This window comes from Thamnophis elegans, chromosome 12, assembly GCF_009769535.1.
Source record: "Thamnophis elegans isolate rThaEle1 chromosome 12, rThaEle1.pri, whole genome shotgun sequence".
NCBI classification, from domain to species: domain Eukaryota; kingdom Metazoa; phylum Chordata; class Lepidosauria; order Squamata; family Colubridae; genus Thamnophis; species Thamnophis elegans.
In genome coordinates, this window is record NC_045552.1 from 5,205,377 (window position 1) to 5,225,537 (window position 20,161).

At 45.1% G+C, this 20,161-nt stretch overlaps 1 protein-coding gene across 1 annotated transcript in view; it reads right to left on the minus strand.

Annotated features, from left to right (window-relative positions):
• POU2F2 (POU class 2 homeobox 2) overlaps positions 1-10,309 on the minus strand; it is a 39,390-nt gene extending 29,081 nt beyond the window's left edge. The window contains exon 1 of the mRNA XM_032227668.1: positions 10,282-10,309. Within this exon, the coding sequence (XP_032083559.1) occupies positions 10,282-10,309 (28 nt within the window). The remainder of the gene's footprint in view (positions 1-10,281) is intronic.
• Between the last annotated feature and the right edge of the window lie 9,852 nt (positions 10,310-20,161).

Genomic DNA, 20,161 nt, shown 5'->3' on the forward strand with positions numbered 1-20,161 from the left:
AGGGGCGCTTCACCTTAGCTGTGACAATGTAATAAGGGTTAACCAGAGAGGCAATTTCTATAAGCAGGGTAAAATAAAGATTAAGCTAGAAACAACACCAGAATGTTTCCTCCCTGCCTTCCTTACAGGATTAGCTCTTTAAAGTAGAAAAAAACAAAAGGAGATTTCTTCCAACAACCGGTTCTCCCAACTGCTTAGAAAGTTAACAACCGGTTCTCCCGAATAAGTGCAAATTGGCTGGATCCCACCACTGCACCTAAATCCAAACCTTTTGCTGAGCACGTCACAACAGATACTTAAAAGATTAAACGTTTCAAAACATCTGGGCAATGAATGCATGGATGGATAAATAGGAAAAAGGGGGGGGGGAAACAGAAACGAGGTAAACATTGGAACTGCAGAAATATGGATGGCTGCTAGAATTCGCCATTCAGTAATTTTCCAGATTTTTGCAGGGCCCTTAACATTTTCAAGAATTAGCTTTTTTATATATATATTCATTTTCCCCCCAATATCTAAATACCTCCTCCATGGTGGGCAGATAACAATGCAAGAAAATAATACAAAACTTCAATAAATAAAGTTAACATCCAGTGGCCTCAGAAGTCACCAAAATCAAAAGAAGTTGAAACCAAATAATGCTCAGGTTTTTTTTTTTTGGTTTTTTTTGGTGAAATGCAAGCAGGGATAGGGACCATCCAAACTTTGGCAGGAGAGTACCCCAAGCCCCTGCATACCAGACTAAATGGGCACATTCTATTCTAGAAAGCACTGCCTGCTGTTGAGAAAACTAATCTGATACGGGTTCCACCACAAATCCGCGGTAGACTAAAGCGCGCTCGACGAAAGTGCGTACGTGATGTCATCACAGCGCGACGAAAACGGCACGCTGTGAGCGGTAAACTTAAAATTAACGCGTAAATCTAAACCTAACCCCCCCCAAACCTAACCCTAAACCTAAGCCTAACCCTTAACCTAACGCTAACCCTTAACCTAACCCTAAACCTAACCCTAACGCTTAACGTAACCCTAAACCTAACTCTAATCCTTAACCTAACCCTAACCCTAACCCTAAACCTAACCCTTACCTTTATGTGAATCGGCTTGCTTTAATTTTATTTTAATTTTAATTTAATTTATTTTTAATTTTATTTGTCGCGCTGCTGATGACGTCACGTACGCGCTTTGATCGGGCGCGCTTTAGTGGACCGCGGTTTTGACGGGTCACGCTGATATGTTGCTTCCATGGTTGAGAACCAGGTTTATTCACCTTTTGAGGCAGGAAATTTGTGCCAAGTAAGCCTCTTTTAACACTAAGGTCTCCTCCTAATCTCAGTGGATAGAGATAAAAACCCCTATCAGGGACATCAACTCGGTGACACTTTATTTAGTGATTTCTTTCCAAGAAATTATGCTAACTGGTTGTTGATATTGTTCATTAGATAAAGTAAGACAATGGTCTCTGGTAGCAGATGCTGTTTTGTTTATTTTGTTTGTTTGTTTTATTGGATTTATATGCCGCCCTTCTCCCAAAGGACTCAGGGCAGCGTAGAACATTTTAAAAAAAACACCACATATTACAAAAGTTAAAAAGGAAATTAAATAAAGTATCCAAAAACAAACCCAATTAATTCTAACAATACAATTTTAAAAATTAGATTAAAATTAACAATTAAATTAATCGTTTATTTTATTCTGTTCAGGCCAGGCCGGCTTGCTAGAAAAGCCAACTTTTTAGGGCGTTCGGAAGGAATGGAGGTCGGGGATTATGCGAAGCTCCGGGGGCAGCTCATTCCAGAGGGAAGGCGCTCCCATAGAGAAGGCTCTCCCCCTGGGGGTCGCTAGCCGACACTGTCTGGCCGACGGCACCCTGAGGAGGCCAACTCTGTGGGATCGCACTGGACGGTGGGAGGCTACCGGTGGCAGTAGGTGGTCTCGCAGGTACCCTGGGCCTAAGCCATGGAGCGCTTTAAAGGTCATAATTAGTATCTTGAATTGCACCTGGAAAACAACCAGCAACCAGTGCAGGCCGCCTAAAAGGGGTGTAACATGGGAGCACCTATGATAACCCCCATGATAACCCGCGCGGCCGCATTCTGGACCAGCTGAAGCCTCCGGGTGCTCTTCAAGGGCAGCCCCATGTAGAGAGCGTTGCAGTAGTCTAGGCGAGAAAGGACGAGGGCATGAGTGACTGTGCACAGAGCATCCCGATCCAGAAGGGGCACAACTGACGTACCAGGCGAACTTGGTAAAAGACCCCCCTGGTCACGGCCGTCAGATGTTCTTCTAAACTAAGCCACGTATCCAGGAGGATTCCCAGATTGCGGGCCCTTTCTGAGGGGGCTAAAGTTTCTCCCCCTATCATCAAAGATGGAACAAGATGCACAAATCGGGATGACGGAAACCACAGCCACTCTGTCTTGGAGGGACTAAGCTTGATGCTGGAGGTGGCCAACTCTGGTTATCCAGCACCTTGGATTTATTGGCCCTTCTTCTGTTCCAGATATTGCTGCAGTTGTGTGCTAAATAACCTATTGTAGTCTAATCTAAACTATGAATGGTAATTTAGTAGAACAGGGATTGGAAAAGGAGACCATCCTACCACTAGAGTCCACCATACGTCTGTTCAAGATCCACTGGAGGCAAAAGAATCTACTGGTTAGTATTGTGACATCATCATCCACCAAGATAATTCACTCTTTCCATCCATGAGGTTCTGCCATTTTATAGTTTTTATAATCACTTTTTTAAAACCTAGCACAATATGGGAGGGAGGGAGGAAGGAAGGATAGTAAAGGAGGGAAGGAGAGAGGAAGTGTAGAAGGAAGGAAGGAGGAAGGGAAGGGAAGGGAAGGAGGAGGGAGAAGAAGGAAAGGAAAGGAAAGGGAAATGGAAGGGAAGGGAAGGGAAGGGAAGGGGGTGGAGAAGCAGGAAGGGAAGGGAAAGGGAAGGGAAAGGGAAGGCACTTGTTCAGTGTGATAAATCCTTCTCTGTTTTTTCCTATTCCTTCAAAACTATCGGAATCCCACTTGGTCCGTAAGCAAACCCTGAAAGCTATCACTTTTTAAAAAACCGTACATCAGAGCAGGAGTTCAACCAGCATCACCGCTGATTTTACCTTCATATAATGAGAAGGATAAATCCAACATGCACCTATTAAAGACACAGCAGGGAAGAAGGAAAGAGCCCTTTTCAGCATCTCCCATGACATTTCTTCATCTACTTCGTCATCAAAAGCGATCTTTAGGAGGGAAGGCCATTCCTACTCTCCACCCCCACCTTCTACCAGTTTTCAGGGCCTGCCATGCAAAAAAAAAAAAAAAAGGAAAAGCAAAGTATTTTCAGAACTTGCAACTAAAGTTTGAGATTTGTAACTAAATGTTGCTAGATAAAACTATTCTCATCCAGAGCCTTCAAAGTGACAATGGTGCTGGGAAAAAAGTCATTTACAGCCATTTTTCACACTCACAACTGTTGCAGCACCCCCCAGGGTCACGTGATCAAAATTCAGATGCTTGGCAACTGACTCGCATTTATGACGGTTGCAGCATCCCAGGGTCATGTGATCCCCTTTTGATTCCCTTAACACTTAAGTGGTAAAAAAAGGTCGTAAAAAGCGGCAAAACTCACTTAACTGTTTTGCAATTATGGGCTAACTTATTCTAAGATATTCAGATTTATTCCTTTTTCTGTCTGGTTTTACATTTCATAACTCTTCTGAAAGCTAGCAGCTGCTCTATGGGCCATTTCTGCTCTTCTCCCCATCAGAATCCTACCTACAGTCTCAACGTCACACCGTTTTTTTTAGCATAATTCATAATTACCAATCTGGTAGTTCCCAAAGCTTTTGAGAGAGAGAAAAAGAGGGGAGGGAGGGAAAGGGAGAGAGAGAAAGACAGAGGTCGGCTATTACAGGTTCGCCCAGGTTTGGGAGAACCCGTAGCTAACATTATGGCCAGTTCGGAGAACCTCCAAATCCCACCCGTGACTGGCCCACTCCTCCCCCCCCCTGTCTTGCCCCTTGCCCCTCCCAGGAGTCTCCATACGGCCTGTTTTGGATGGAAGGTAAGTACAAGGCCCGCACAGAGGCTCAAGAAGGTGGGGGGGAATGGGTCTCCTGGAACTTCCAGAAGGCCAGAAACAGGTCTCCAGAGCCCAAGGGAGGCAGTTTTCGCCCTCCCAGAGGCTCAAGGAAAACCCCCAGATCCTGGGGAGGGTGAAAACGGGCCTCCTGCCATGGTGTAGGAGGCTGAGTAGGCCATGCCCACCCATGGCCACGCCCACCCAGCAATCGGGCAGAGAACCCATTGCTGAAATTTTTGAAGCCCTCCCCTGGAGAGAGAGAGAGAGATTAACACATCTAGAAGTTGGTAGGTTTGCAAAAAAACGTAAATTTGTGCAAGATTGATGCCACTTTGACTAGATGAGAGTTGGCTGTTGGAGAACTTAATTCCCATAGTAAAATGAACTTTAGCAACTAAAGGAATTAGGCTTGCGATCTTTTTAGCTGATACCAATAGAGAATTAGCAAACAGAGAACCTTTTCCTGGTATAGTGAAGGTAAAAGTTCACACCCAGTTTCTGCCTATCAAGCCCACACTAAAGACGTAGTGTATGTAATGCTGGGCAAATGGCACTCTCTCATATATCCACCACAATCTGCACAGCTAGCATTTAATGCTGCAAGCATTTTGTAATACGGGACCGATCATAGGTACGATAACAGCTGGTGAAATAACCCAGAAATGTCAATCTATAATCTGTGATCAAAGATAATAGAGAGGCGTTATGTACATAAGAATCAAATTGGATTTTGAGACCGAATAAAAGCTGAACAGGAGGTTTTTTATGAGAGATATGAAAATACCTCTTAGCTGTGAATATTGTTTAATGCAGAGTCAACATATAATGGAGGTGGTTTTCAAGTTAAATGCATCTTTTCATCAACAATGTCCCTGGCTATTAATTTTTTTTTCAGAGCTAAAAGAAATCCGACGGTGATTCCCGGGATCGCTTGGGATAAAAGCACCTGGCGGTGGATTTTCTGAAGCAATTTTTCATCTGGAACTGTATGTTTCTTCATTTGTCTCTAACAAGATTTCTGAAGCATGCAGATATTCAACAGGAAGAAGCTTTTCTTGACACACAGAAAACTAAGTGAGAACTAATTCTTGATTCTTGATTGAAGGTCTACATCCCACAGATGTAGAAGAGGTAGCATGGAGAACACCGTGGCACGACAAAACCGCGCTCGTCAAAATAGCGGTGATAAAACCGCGTCGCTAAAGCCGCGACGTCATCACCGCGCGTCATCACCGCCGCGACAACAGCGCGGCGACAGAAGGGCGCTTTAAAACAGCGCGGCGGCAGAAAGCCGATTTAAATTAAGGTAAGGGTTAGGATTAGGTTTAGGGGTTTGCTTTAGGGTTAGGGTTAGGGTTAGGTTAGCGTTAGGGTTAGGTTTAGGTTTAGGGTTAGGGTTAGGGTTAGGTTTAGGGTTAGGATTAGGTTAAGGGTTAGGATTAGGTTTAGGGTTAGGGTTAGGGTTAGGGTTAGGTTTAGGGTTAGGGTTAGGTTTAGGGTTAGGGTTAGGTTTAGGGTTAGGTTTAGGGTTAGGGTTAGGTTTAGGGTTAGGTTTAGGGTTAGGGTTAGGTTTAGGGTTTGGTTTAGGGTTAGGGTTAGGTTTAGGTTTAGGGTTAGGTTTAGGGTTAGGTTTAGGGTTAGGGTTAGGTTTAGGGTTAGGTTTAGGGTTAGGGTTAGGGTTAGGTTTAGGGTTTGGTTAGGGTTAGGTTTAGGGTTAGGTTTAGGGTTAGGGTTAGGTTTAGGGTTAGGGTTAGGGTTAGGGTTAGGGTTAGGTTTAGGGTTTGGTTTAGGGTTAGGTTTAGGGTTAGGTTTAGGGTTAGGTTTAGGGTTTGGTTAGGGTTAGGTTTAGGGTTAGGTTTAGGGTTAGGTTTAGGGTTAGGTTTAGGGTTAGGTTTAGGGTTAGGGTTAGGGTTAGGGTTAGGGTTAGGGTTAGGGTTATGGTTAGGTTTAGGGTTAGGTTTAGGTTTAGGGTTAGGTTTAGGGTTAGGTTTAGGGTTAGGGTTAGGGTTAGGGTGCTGAGTGCTTCGGAAGGCGCGGATTTGCCCTCCGCGATTATGTCGGCGCGGATAAGGGCTTCGCGGTTTTGTGGTGGAACCGGAGAACACTGGTAGCAGTGTTCCAGTATTTGAGGGGCTGCTACAAAGAGGTGGGGCTCGACCTGTTATTTTCCAAAGCCCCCGAAGGCAGGACAAGAAGCAACGGATGGAAACTAATCAAGGACAGAAGCAGCATGGAATTAAGGAGACCCTTTCTGACAGTGAGAACAATTAACCAGTGCAACAGCCTTCAGAAGTTTTGGTGTTCAAACATTGGAGGCTTTTGAGAAAAGACTGGACAGCCGTTTCTCTAAAATGGTATAAGGTTTCCTGCTTGAGCAAGGGGATGGGCTAGAAGACATCTAGGGTCCCTTCGAACTCTGTTATTCTGCTACAGCTGCTACCAGCTCTTCGAGCAAGACCTATCAGTGCAGGTTTCTTTATTCGTGTCAGAATCCGCTTCAAATTGTTATTCTGTTAAGGATGGCTCGGTGTTAGAACACTGAATTTGGGATGCGTCTGAATCTCTTGTTCATTTTTCACTAGACTCTGCAATACAGCACTATTAAAAGTCAATGTACTAAATTTTAAAAAACAGAAATGCGGCAAAGGTTCACTCCGGCTGCAATGTTTCCCCCCTGTATTCTGGAATTCCCAGAATATTTCAATCTCTGTCTTTGTTTGCTGTAGTACTGTCGATTTAAAAAACAAAATGCAAAACAGCTCATTGTTTTCATTAGAAGGACGTTGATTGGATTCAGGAAGGTCAACAGCAGCCACTTCTGGTTAAAAGTGATGCAAAAATGAATGTCATTATTTTTGTGTTATAGATGCTCGTATTGTGGATTTCCTTCATATGTTATTATTTCTAGAACTGTTTTATCCCTGAACTATGAGCATTATTTGTATTTTCATGTGTTGTAAGATACCCTGTGAAGGTGTTTTGTTTTGTTTTTTTAAAGGAGGAATCCACACCATTTAAATAAGCAAATGGTAGGTTAGGGTTAGGGATGCAGTGGCTCAGTGGCTAAGACGCTGAGCTTGACAATCAGAAAGGCTGGCAGTTCGGCAGTTCGAATCCCTAGTGCCACATAATGGGGTGAGCTCCCATTACTTGTCCCAGCTTCTGCCAACCTAGCAGTTCGAAAGCACGTAAAAATGCAAGTAGAAAAATAGGGACCACTTTTGTTGGAAAGGTAACAGCGTTCCGTGCGCCTTCGACTTTTAGTTATACCGGCCACATGACCACGGAGACGTCTTTGGACAGCGCTGGCTCTTCAGCTTTGAAATGGAGATGAGCACTGTCCCCTAGTCTGGAACGACTAGCATATATGTGCGAGGGGAACCTTTACCTTTACCTTAGGTTAGGGTTAGTCCCTGGGTTGAACCTGGGTGGAGTGATCCGATTGCAGGCACAGAGGAAGGGGAGGAAAGATAGAAAGAAATAAAAGGAAAAAGTGATAGCAAGCAGGAGAAGTAGAGGCAAGAAAACATGGCTAAATTTGCAATTTTCGCTAAGCCATAAAGTATTGTATGTTATTTGTATGTTTTAGAGATCCAATGTGGTATCATGGTTAAGGGGCTGGCCTAGAAACCAGGAGCATGTGAGTTCTAGTCCTGCCTTAGACATGAAAGCTGACTGGGTGGCTTTGGGACAGTCCCTCTCTCTCAGCCCACTTCACAGGGTTGTTGTTAGAAAAATAGAAGGACAAAATAGAATTACGGGCGTTTATTGGTTTGCATTACTTATAAAGTAATAAAATAAAATAAAATCTAAAAATCAAACAAAAATTTGAAAAGCTATTGTATTGGTTCCAAATAACAATGGCTCCCACAAGATGTGATGGAACAAATCAAATTATAGCTTCTTTGTAAAATATCTAGTGTAAGTGAATAATGCATGCTCCATATTTTTAAAAAAGTAAGTTGAGTGTTAAGAGCCTGGGACTGAAGATGTATCCAGATTCAGCACCGAAAAAAGCGACATCACCATTTTTCACACTTGTGACCATTGCAGCATCCTCATAACCACATGATCAAAATTTAGATGCTTGGCGACTGATTCATATTTATGAACTCTGCAGTGTCCTGGGGTTATATGATCCCCTTTTGCGACCGTCTGACAAGCAAAGTCAATGGGGAAGCCAGATTCCCTTAACAACCTTGTTGCTAACTTGCCAACCGCAGTGACTCTTTTTACAACTGTGGCAAGAAAGGTCGTAAAACAGGGCAAAGCTCACTTAACAAATGTCTCACTTATCAACAGAAATGCTAGGCTCAATTGTCGTTGTAAGTCGAGGTCTAACCTGTAATTCAGATCTGCTGCTTTTACTACGTCGTTTTTGCTCTGCTCCTGAACCTTTAACAGCAGCTGGTCTTACAGGCATAGACTAAGTGAAATGTTCTCCATTTTTCCCCGCGCAAAAAATCCAGATGAGGAAATTTAATACGTCTGAGAATCAAGTGGATGTTCCAAACCACGAGCAGGGAGGGTAAAAGAAAGCGGCAACTTCTCTGATGAAATTCAGAGTTTCTGGAGAGATTTAAGTACTGCAGAGAATGAGTTTGGATTATTCTTGGTGAAATACGCCATACGTTGGAAAAATTCTAATCTGGTGGGATTTTCTTTTTAACGGGGGGGGGGTGTTAAGGAAACACAGGAAATGCTAGCCAGTGTATCAGGACCAGGGATTTGCTTTCCCCCACCCCCTTTCCAAACTGCTGGCCACTCTTGTCGGCTTTCACTTCTGCTTCCCTTTCACATTTTTAGATGGTTTAAAAAAAGCCTCCAATTTACTGAAACTCAAACTAAAAACAGAAGCCCCCAAACCAGCCCCCTTGCCAGTTCTGGGTAGAGCTCCTCCTTCTCTCCTCCTCTTCATTTCTGATCCTAGTTCTCCTGCCTTGCTTTCTATGGCTGCCCAATGACGGAAAAAAGCTGGGATTAAAAACACTGGAGTGGCCTGTGGGGGGGAAAAATGGAGGTAGGTTCTCATGTCATACTTTGCAAATTTCAGGGGGGGAAACTCCACTTTTACCTGAAATATACATTGCACACCAGAAAAAGCCTACTGAAATGATTTACCTTCTAAACCAGGGGTCTCCAACCTTGACAACTTTAAAACTTGTGGACTTCAACTGCCAGAAATCTGGGAGTTGAAGTCCACAAGTCTTAAAGTTGTCAAAGTTGGAGACCCCTGTTCCAAACAAACAAACTAACCAACAAAACCTGGTTAGCAGACTCACCGCTCTCCAAAACACTAGCCATGGTTTGGTTACAAGGCAGCTTGCTCTAGAGACCAACATCTGACTTGGCGATACGGCCCTTAACAAACTTCGACATCTGCAGAGATCAGCAGCAAAACTTCACAGCAAGGAAAGGAACCATGATTGTGTGTCGCACCGCTGTTTAAAGCACAGTGACGGTGGCTGGCTCACAAGCTAGTCCAAAAAAAACCCAACACAACCCCTTGCCACAGCTCCTGGTTAGAGGATCCTTTTTTTCAAAGATCCAATGACTTCGATAGGAATCCAGTCGATGTAGCTTGCCCTCTTGCTGAGTGGGCAAGCTTTCCTCTTGAATTGATCCTCTAGCTGATCTTTGGTGTAAGGTTGCTCCATGCCTCCCAAGTCCTCCTGACCTCCTGCATTACTGAATGGTGCAATTCCCCTTACATGCACTACTTCCTACCCCGGTGCCCCCCCACCCAATCTCAGGCTTACTAGCCCCTCCCCTAACACTGTCTCCTCTTCTCCCTCCACCCCATGCAAGGCAGGATCGGAGGCAGGCAGAAATTTGTCGGGACACACTCCGCCACTCTGTAGAGAGAGGGGTTTTGCCTTAATGAGTCCTGAAGCTTAGGACAGAGCAATCACGAGCCTCAAAGCAGGAGAAGCAGCAAGAATAGGCAGCACTGCTTCCGTTACCCGTGCCCTGCCTTTTTTGCCAGCCCAATCTACAATCAACTTTTTGCCGGCATCAAGGAAATCTCAAGATGAAGATGGCAATGCATTCCGGAGAAGGAGAAAGAGAGAGAGAGAGTCAGAGAGAGAGGGAGAGGGAGAGGGAGAGGGAGAGGGAGGGAGGGAGAGAGAGAGAGAGAGAGAGAGAGAGAAACGCAGTGAGATGCCTCCAAGTTGCAGTATACCTCTTATCGCTTACCTGTTGCCCACAGGCCGGAGTTCACCATGGCTATAATTCTTCTGATGTGGAAGAGACAGACCCAAAGGGGCCTGCCTGCCAGTGACGGATGGTACTTGTTCCAGAGAGGAAAAAGCAGGTGGCAGGACAAGGAAGGGCCTCTAAGCTAGGGGCAGGCCTGGGGAGTCCCCAGGCGCTTGAGAAGCAAGAACAGTGAATGTGGCAGGAAGCAGCTGGGAGGAAGAAGACATGGCAGGGTGTGTGTGCGTGTTCTGGGGTGGGGGGGGAGTGAAGAAGACTGCAAGGGCTGACAGACAGAAAATACAGAGATACGTGTGCAATTGCCACAGTACCCACAGGTGCCCATGCTTCAGTCTGTGGTATCCAGAGCTCAGGGCGGCCCATGGCTGAGTTCAAAGGATTGGCATGGCACAGGATCTACGGAAGGTGTATCTAGCCTAAAATGTGATTGGGCATTTTATGGTTCAGTGAATGGTCTTAGCATGTTGTGAACGGCAGGTGGTCCTCGACTTACAACCCATTCATTTAGCATTGGTTTGAAGTTATAACGGCACCGGAAGCTGTCCTTGGACTGAGGACCAGTGTGGCATCCCCACGATCGCATGATCAAAATCCAGGCGCTTGGCGAATGGCCTGTCTTTATGACCATTGCAGCGAATGGCTTGTCTTTATGACCATTGCAGCATGTGATTCGCCCTCTGCAAGCTTCCAAGCCCCCTTCTGAGAAGCAAAATTAATGGGGGATGGCATGTTCGCTTAATGGCCACAGGAGCTTTCATTGAGCAGCGGGATTTTTTTTGAGGGGGGAAAGAAGGTTGCAAAACTGAGAGCAACTTCACTTAACAACCAACTTTCTCAGCAGTGGAAATTGGGGTCCCAATAGCCTAGCCTAGCATGCAAACCTGGTTTGTTTGACTCTGGCTTGGTGTGTTGTGCAAACTCAGCCACTGCAGTTTGTAAATCAGGCTTATGGCTTGGCAAAATATGTGGGTCCAGCCAGTGTGGCTTATTCAACAACCCTCATGACTTGGCACGGTGCATGAACCTACCCAACCACTGTCATCCTGGTGACATCTCGGTATCTGTATTAGCAAACCAGAGTAACTCCATCCATCCCCCATCACTTATATAAAAACCTACTTCATTGCAGGGAACCACAAAACTCACTGCATGTGACCCAAAAGGGATCCAGCTTTGTTAGATCTAAAATATTTATAGTATATAGAAGAGAATTGTTCGCCTGTCTTTGTATCTAGGAAAATCTCAGCGCAGGAAATCTTAAAAGATCAAGTAGGAAGAATCTAGCTGGGCTGGAGAAAAGCCCCCTGTTCATGGTCCATGGGACCTTTTATTACTTTATGCACATTTAGGGCTGATCTGCAGCAACTAAAACATGGTTTGGAGCTAAGTTCCGATAGGTCGCCTTTTAATGTCTGTAAAGTGGGACGCGGTGGCTCGGTGGCTAAGATGGTGAGCTTGTCCATCAGAAAGGTCAGCAATTCAGCAGTTCGAATCCCTAGCATCGGGTAACGGAGTGAGCTCCTGTGACTTGTCCTAACTTCTGCCAACCTAGCAGTTTGAAAGCACGTAAAAAATGGAAGTAGAAAAATAGGGACCACCTTTGGTGGGAAGGGAACAGCGTTCCGTGCGCCTTTGGTGTTTAGTCATGCCGGCCACATGACCATGGAGGCGTTTTCGGACAGCGCTGGCTCTTCGGCTTTGAAACAGAGATGAGCACCGCCCCCTAGAGTTGGGAACGACTAGCACATATGTGCGAGGGGAACCTTTACCTTTAATGTCTGTAAAGACGACCACGGAGAACAGCTGTATGTTAACGATTAGACTTGCATTTTTGTGCACTCAACACTTGGGGGAAGCAGAATGCCACAAATTCTCCAACTCACCTGTTGTGACCATGCAACGCACAACAGCCGGGAGACAGCAATACCATGCTAGCATCAGAGTTATCATCATCATCCCTCAGCATCAGACACGGAGGAGGCCTCCATGGTCTTCACTAATTTTTACTCCTGATCTCCCCTACTAGATGGAGACACAAGAAGTGTTTCCACATGGGAGCATTTCATTCTCCTGTTCAGAATGAACCCACATAATGCCAAAAAAAGGAAAAAAAAGTCTGTCTGGAGACAACCACATTGCAGATGTAACCCAATTCAAAGGTATCTATGGAGTCTCAGGTCACAGTTGTCCCAAAGGTGTTTTTTTTCCAAAAGGCAACTGGATTTCTTTGTTTTTCCCCCCCCCCCTTGAAGATGTTTCACTTCTCATCCAAGAAGCTTCTTCAAATCTCTGAAGGGAGCGTCTTGGATGAGAAGAAAAACATCTTCACGGAAAAACAAAGGAAATCCAGCTGCCTTTTGAAAAAGCACCTTTGGGACAATTCAGAGGTACATTTGAAGGGCATTACAGGGCCAAGCACATTCGTTCCTGCACACACCTTGTCACATCTCAGTGTGGCATATAGAGTAGGGGCTTAGACAAAGCTGAATTTTCTACGGCAGTTGGCAACTCTGGGCTCACATCTAGACAAAGCTGCCCTCTATGCCCACAGCACTCAGATGAAGGGACTTTAACCACACTCACACCTGATAGCACCTTTCCTGTTGTGTCCCTGTGAGGTTGCCATGCTTCGTCCCCCAACCCTTGATAAGCCAGTTTTAAGTTGTCCTTAGCAGTGCCGGTGGTTAAGTTGTTTTCCTCCTCTCCCAGCGTTAGTCAAGGGCAGCCTCGAGGTGTCTAAAATTTGTGAGGCTTTATGTCCCATTAACCTGAAAGGAAGCCAAGTGACTGATGCGACTGGCTACAGAAGCTTCCATCTGCAATGGAAACTCAAATTGTATTATGCTATAATTTTCTGCTGACTCAAGGGTGGACGGAGAGCAGTTTAACTCAGTAACAGGGAAATTTACCAAGCTACAGAATCAGTAATTATCCATCCTGCATAAAACGTTATGTTGTCCCGAGGAAAAAAATATATGTATGATCCATTCTTCCAATGACCACGTCTTCCGGTTTAAAGATGTAAAAGCTTGCAAACTTGGGAAGGAACTCTTATTGATCGCTTAAAGATCCGTTGTTACTTGGTTAAAAGAACTGAACTTCACATGAGATAGCTTCCTATATTTATATATTCGGTTTAATCACTGCAGCCCACTATCTGTAAAATGGGAAGTGCGTCATTTTTCAAAGAAGTGCCGTATAAAAATAGTTTTGTGAGTTTTTAAAAAATGATCCTGGTTCATTTAGGCCTGTAAAATTGGGTCACTGCTGATCTCTACAGGGAAAAGAAAGAAAGAAATAAAGAAAGAAGAGTGAGACAAAGAAAGAGGAAGGAAAAAAGGAAAAGAAAGAAAGAAAGAAAGAAAGAAAGAAAGAAAGAAAGAAAGAAAGATGAAACCGATGTTGGCTTTAGCAGCCCAATTTTAAAATACCTGGAAACAAATCCTTCTAAGTTTAATAAAATTGGTGTCTTCATCAGATGTCTAGGATTGCAATATAAGCCACTGATGGCCACCGAGCTCTATTTTGAGAGAACAATCTAGCATCTAATATTTGAACTCTTCCAACGCTTATTTTAAAACGTTGCTGTGAAGACAGACCCCATGCTGAGATCAGCCTTGCCGCTTTCCTAGCGGCAGACTAAAAATAAATCTCACCAAAAGTTTCTGGGGACTCCTGCGCATGGACCCAACATCCCCAAAGTGCACAGAAAGCTGCCCGAGTTGACTATCAAAAGTTACAGATCGAGGGAATTGTTAGGCGTGGAGCAGTTTGGGAGCTGCGATTTCAGCCGAGAGTTTCCTCTGATCTGCGGTTTGGCTCGTTGGCCTTGCGGTGTGGCCCCTTCTCCATGGGCATCTGCGCCCCGGATCTTGCCTTCACCATTCGGAATTGCTGGCCAACCGAAATATGAGAATGTTTTTTTTTTCCCTGCTTGGTATTTGACTGGTGAGGCAGCTACAGGTACAAGGCAAAAGGGGGAAGATTCATTAAACAACTGGCCATGTTTCCTCCCCACCCTCCCCAGTGCTGCATGTGAGGAACCTGTGGCTAGAATAGCAATAGGCCTATAGGTCAACAGTGAGGTCCAAGAGGCAGGCACCCTGCCCAACCCCGTCTCCCTGTTCCCATGGCTGGCTGAGGCAGGCGGTAATGAGAGGAGACGGCCGGTGTCGCGGGCGCTCCCCCGGGGCTGTGGTTATTGTATGTGACGCGCCAGCTCCATCGCGCTGCTCATATTTCTCCCCCGATCAATACTTTTGACTCCCTACAAGACAATAATCGCTTGTCCGCGGCCGCCAGTCGATCAAATACATTATTAGAGTGCGCTCCCAGGGGACCAAGGAGCAGGGTGGGCAGAAGAGGGAAAGAGTGGGCGGGGGGGGGGTTGAAAGTAGAGAGAATGTTTTGGGGGGGCACGATGGCAGGACAAGTTTGAAACGAGAGAGAGGGAGTGGACCAAGTAGAGAATCTTTGTGTCTTCTCTTGCCTAGGAAGAGAAACGAGTTTTTCCAAGACGGTCCACCAGGACGTAACATGAGTGCACTTCCCGCTTAAACCAGTGCGAAAGTTCCTTAAGTTTTAGCTCCAGGTGTTGAAACATCTGGCCCTCCTTAAAAGTGCCCAACGAAGGAGTCGTGCCCAAGTTTCCAAACTTCAACATTCAAACCTTGCTAAGTGGCAAACTAGGAATGCACTGAAGCCTTGCTGAGAAATTTTGTTCAGCTCTTTGGGATTTTCGTAATTTCACCCCACTCTATGTCTGTGGAGATTCTCAGCCATCCAGGTCACGACTTTCCCACAGATTCTCTTTCAAAAGGCAGCTGGGATTTCTTTGTTTTCCCCTGAAGGTGTTTCGCTTCTTATCCCAGAAGCTTCTTCAGTTCTGAAGTTTCAGTTCAAAACTGAGGAAGCTTCCTGGGTGAGGAGTGAAACGTCTTCAAGGAAAAAGAAAGAAAAGTCTAGCTGCCTTTTGAAAAAACGCCTTTGGGTATCCTTAATATATTTCACTCTAAGGCAGGGGTGGGGAACGATGGCCGCTTGATGACCTGTGGACTTCAACTCCCAGAATTACTGAGCCACGGCTCAGCCGTGGCTCAGGAATTCTGGGAGTTGAAGTCCACAGGTCATCAAGCGACCATCGTTCCCCACCCCTGCTTTCAAAAAACACACTTCAAGTTCTGCTCCAGGTGTGATTGCCGTTCAGTTTTTGCTTCTGGTCCAGACTCCAGAGTGTACGCCTTCGCTGCTCGGACGCCATTTCTGCTTTCCACTGAGCGTTAAGCACAATTCAGCGTGCCATCCCAACTGAGATTGTGATTAATCTTAACGAGGCTCGGTTGAAAGTCACCAGCTTCGCCAAGCGTGGCTTAAAAGTCGTCGTTTCCACAATGCTTAATTAAGATGGACATCGTTCGTCAGCTTCTGACAATGTGGTAAATGTGAACGGCGTGTGGCAGTTTCCCAATGTTTCTTTGAAGCTGTGCCAGAGGAGGAGAAAGAGAGGGCAAGATTATCTGTGGAGATTCTCGGTTGTCCAAGTCATAGTTGTCCCAAAGCTGCTTTTTCAAAAGGCAACTGGACTTTGTTTTTCCTTGAAGGCCTTTCGCTTCTCATCCAAGAAGCTTCTTCAGTTTTGAACTGAAGCGTCACAATTGAAGATGAGAAGCAAAAGATCTTTAAGGAAAAATACAGTCCAATTGCCTTTTGAAAAAGTGCCTTGGAGAAAGGCAGGATTCCAAGATTCAATGGAATTTGGTCTTTCTCCCAAGCCACTAAACTATGGTTTAGCTTGCCTGAATGTGGCCTAATGCTACCCTGTTTCCCCCCAAAATAAGATCTCCACGGATACTAAACCCAATCGGGCTTTTGAGCGCATGCATTAAATAAGAGCCGAAGTGGCGCAGTGGTTAAATGCAGCACTGCAGGCTACTTCAGCTGACTGCAGTTCTGCAGTTCGGCTGTTCAAATCTCACCGGCTCAGGGTTGACTCAGCCTTCCATCCTTCCGAGGTGGGTAAAATGAGGACCCGGATTGTTGCTGGGGGCAATAGGCTGACTCTGTAAACCGCTTAGAGAGGGCTGAAAGGTACATAAGTCTAACTGCTATTGCTATTGCTAAATAAGCCCTCTCCCAAAATTAGGTCCTCCCCTAAAATATTTAAAAACATGCACAGCCGGTCCACGCCATTTCCTGGTGGGAGGGGGGAACATGCCCCATACGCCCCACAATCACTTGCCATCCACGCAGAACAGCCTCACGGAGTATTTTTTCAGCCTGCTCAGCAACAGCTCTCCCTGCCTTCCCCAACCTTCCTAGCCATAGGAGGAGGCGCAGTGGTTAGAGTGCTGTACTGCAGGCTACTTCAGCTGATTGCAGTTCTGCAGTTCGGCTGTTCAAATCTCACCGGCTCAGGGTTGACTCAGCCTTCCATCCTTCCGAGGTGGGTAAAATGAGGACCCGGATTGTTGTTGGGGTCAATATGCTGACTCTGTAAACCGCTTAGAGAGGGCTGAAAGCCCTATGAAGCAGTATATAAGTCTAACTGCTATTGCTATTGCTATATGTCAACCAGAAGCTATTAATGCAAGTTAGTCTGTCTTCTTACTAGTCTTAAGAATGTCTCCTTATATCTATGGAACCAGTTCATCGCCACACTGGCTTTGAGGCCCCAAAGTCTGCCCACAGTTTTGTTGACACATTTATTTTGTGACAGAACATCAGAGGCTGTGAAAAGGGTCACTTTTAAGCATGTGCAAGAACACAGCACTGAACCAGAAAACAACCTCACTGTGCTCTCGCATCGGAGATGGAGTCAGAGGTAAAATAACCATGCCTAAAAAAAGAAGAAGAAGAAGAGGAAATGGGGTGGGGGGGTGGGAATTACGCCTCCTACTGCAGATGTAAGGGTTATCAATATGAAAAAGAAAACTCTGGGCCAGGCACTTTTGAAGGGTTGTGTATCACAAAGGGCATTTGGCAAATGTGTGAGAAGTTGATTAGAGGCAGATCGGAGGGGGTGGCCGCGCAAGCTTGGCAAGTTTAAGACTTGTGGACAGGCTGGCTGGCTGGGGAATTCTGGGAGTTGAAGTCCACAAGTCTTAAAACTTGCCAAGCTTGGACACCCCTGAGGTAGACAATTCCAACTCCATCACAGTGGTCATCAGTGAGTGGCCAGAACCTGGAAATGTGCAGGCGGGGGGAGCCCAAAAGCCGATAAATATTTCATTATTTGAAAAGTAGCATGCAAAACCCTTTTTGGCCAATTCACTTTAGACGTTTCTGCCGTTGGAGTTTCTCCAATAAAGGTTCCTGCACAGAACTACCAGTTGGACTTCACAGCCCAAGCGCCTCCTTCCAAACTTACGATTCCATGATTCTCACCAAAATCCACTTTTCCAAAGAGAGTTGGACTGTGGCTGCTTACTTTTTAAAGGAAGGGGGGGAATGATCCTCTTGGGGCTGAAATAAGTTTGTCTCCTAAACTTCTAGTCTTCTTCTCAAAGCCACCTGCTCATTGTAAAGTTCTAATAAAGTCGCCTGCCTGGATGAGACATTCGCCGAATCTATGCCAATGCCCGCAGCTCACTGGCTGACTTTGTATTTGCATGCAGAATTATTTATGTATTTATTTATTAAATTTCTACCCCACCCACCTCAACCAAGTGACTCTAGAATAATGCAAGCTTAGGCCTAGGCATTTCTGCTCAAAGTCACTGTGCATGAAAGGGTGGGAGATTCATGTTAAAAATAACATGAAATGGAAAAAAAAAATCCAAGCAGCAAAACAAAATGTACTCTACACACTAGGTTTGTGATGGCGAACCTGTGGCATCACTGCCCTAGTCCAACTATCCGCATTTTGCAAGAAAAGCATTTCAATTATCCATGAGGTGGCTCTCCATCCTCTTCTTAAAAACCTCTAGAGATGAAAAAGCCACAATTCAGAAGGACTATTGCAGTGTTGAACGGATTTCACCATCAGGAAGCTTGACCTGATATTCAGATGGGATCTAGGTAGTTGCAATTGACACCTGTTATTTATGGTGCTAGTTTCTGAGGCCATGAAAAACAGTTCACGGTCCATCTTCCCTGGAGTCGTCCCTAAACATGATTTTTATATCTCCGTTTCTGCTAAATCTATGTATCTGACTGAAGATCCCAAGATCCTTCGGCCTTTCCCCATAGTGCATGTCCTAAAGTACTTCGAATCATCTTGGTTGGCCGATTCTTAATGCTCTCCAATAAGTCGATATTCTTCTGGAAACGGAGTCTGCAGAAATCTGAAAGATTCAGCCAGTTACATGCTTCTCTTTATGGTACCCCGTATTAAGTCACAGGAAGATTCATCTAGTTCAGGACAGCCACTTTTCCCAGCCCAAAGCCCTCCAGATGAGGCAGATGGTAATGCTCATCAACTTCAACCACGAATCAACTTCAAACACTTATTTAAATTAACTAAGTAAGCCACTGTAGCTGGACCTGACAAAGTTTCCTGAGCTATTTTGATTTACCTTCACGCCAATTCACAGACTCCTTTTACAATCCTTTTATCATTTGCCACTCCCTCAGGTGGTTACAAAGGGAATCTGGCAAAACTTTCCTGGGCCAGAGGAGGGAGAAACTCCACTCCACCTTCTATCTGTTCCAGAGGTGGGTTATGCCGGTTCAGCCCGGATTGGGCGAACCGGTAGAAGTGGCAGCGGGAGGCTCCACCCACCTGGAAGTGTGCCCCAACCAGTAGGAAAAAAAATTGGCAACCCACCACTGGTCTGTTCCTACGGTGACCAAAGGAGTAGGAGACTATAATGACCTGTGGACAATGGATTCAGTGAAAGGCATTTTGCACTGATCCAGGAAGTAGATATGGCCCTCCTGATTAGCCACTGACAATCACTTTATTGTCTGTGAATATTCTATTTCTCCTTTACTTAAAGCATCCTTAGCTAGTAATTCTCACCAACAGAAACACACCACCTGTGTGAGTTTCTATAGGTTAGCTCTGTGGCTGTCTGTTGTGAAAACAAGTGCCTTTGTCTGTCCTGAGCCTTTCACTATTCAATTTCTGCGGAGGAGTCGGTTATAAAAGGAAGAAAGGTAAACACATCCATTTTTTCCCACCCTCTGCAAAATTTGTATAAGCTTCTATTACGTTTCTAAGATATTATGAAATGTCTACAAAGGAGAATTTTTCTAGCTTCCTTTTCATTTTTTGTGTGTGGCTTTTTTCTCCATATTTTTTTTTTCTGTTTGTTTCGGGGCAGAAATTCTAGAAACTGCAATTCCAGCAGATGTGTGTGTGTAGGGGGGTGTCAACTTAACCTAGATTAGCTGCCTCTGCATTCTTATCACAAGTATATCTCCACTTGAGCAAGTACATTAAGAATGCAGAAAAATTCCCTGACCGGATGACACCAAAAACTACCATACTTGGTCTGGAAGAGTTTCCACTGACAATAAGGCCAGGACTGGTGGGCCTCACAGGCAGGAGATGAAGGTCTGGAGACAGCATTCATTTCTGGCATTAGGCATAATTCCTGAATAACAATAATATCAAGTGGCATTGATCATAGGATAGGATCTATATGGATGGATAGGATCCAATATTTGAAGGACTGCCACAAAGAAGAGGGAGTCCAAAGCATCTGAAGGGAGGTCAAGAAGCAACAGATGGAAACTAATCAAGGAGAGAACCAACCTAAGGGGGGGGGAAATCCAGACAGTTAGAAATTAATTAGTGGAAGGATTTGCCTCCAGAAATCATGGCTGCCCTAACACTGGAGGTTTTCAAGAAGAGACTGGACATCCATTTGTCTGAAATGGTGTAGGGTTTCCTGCCTGAGCAAGGGGTTGGACTAGA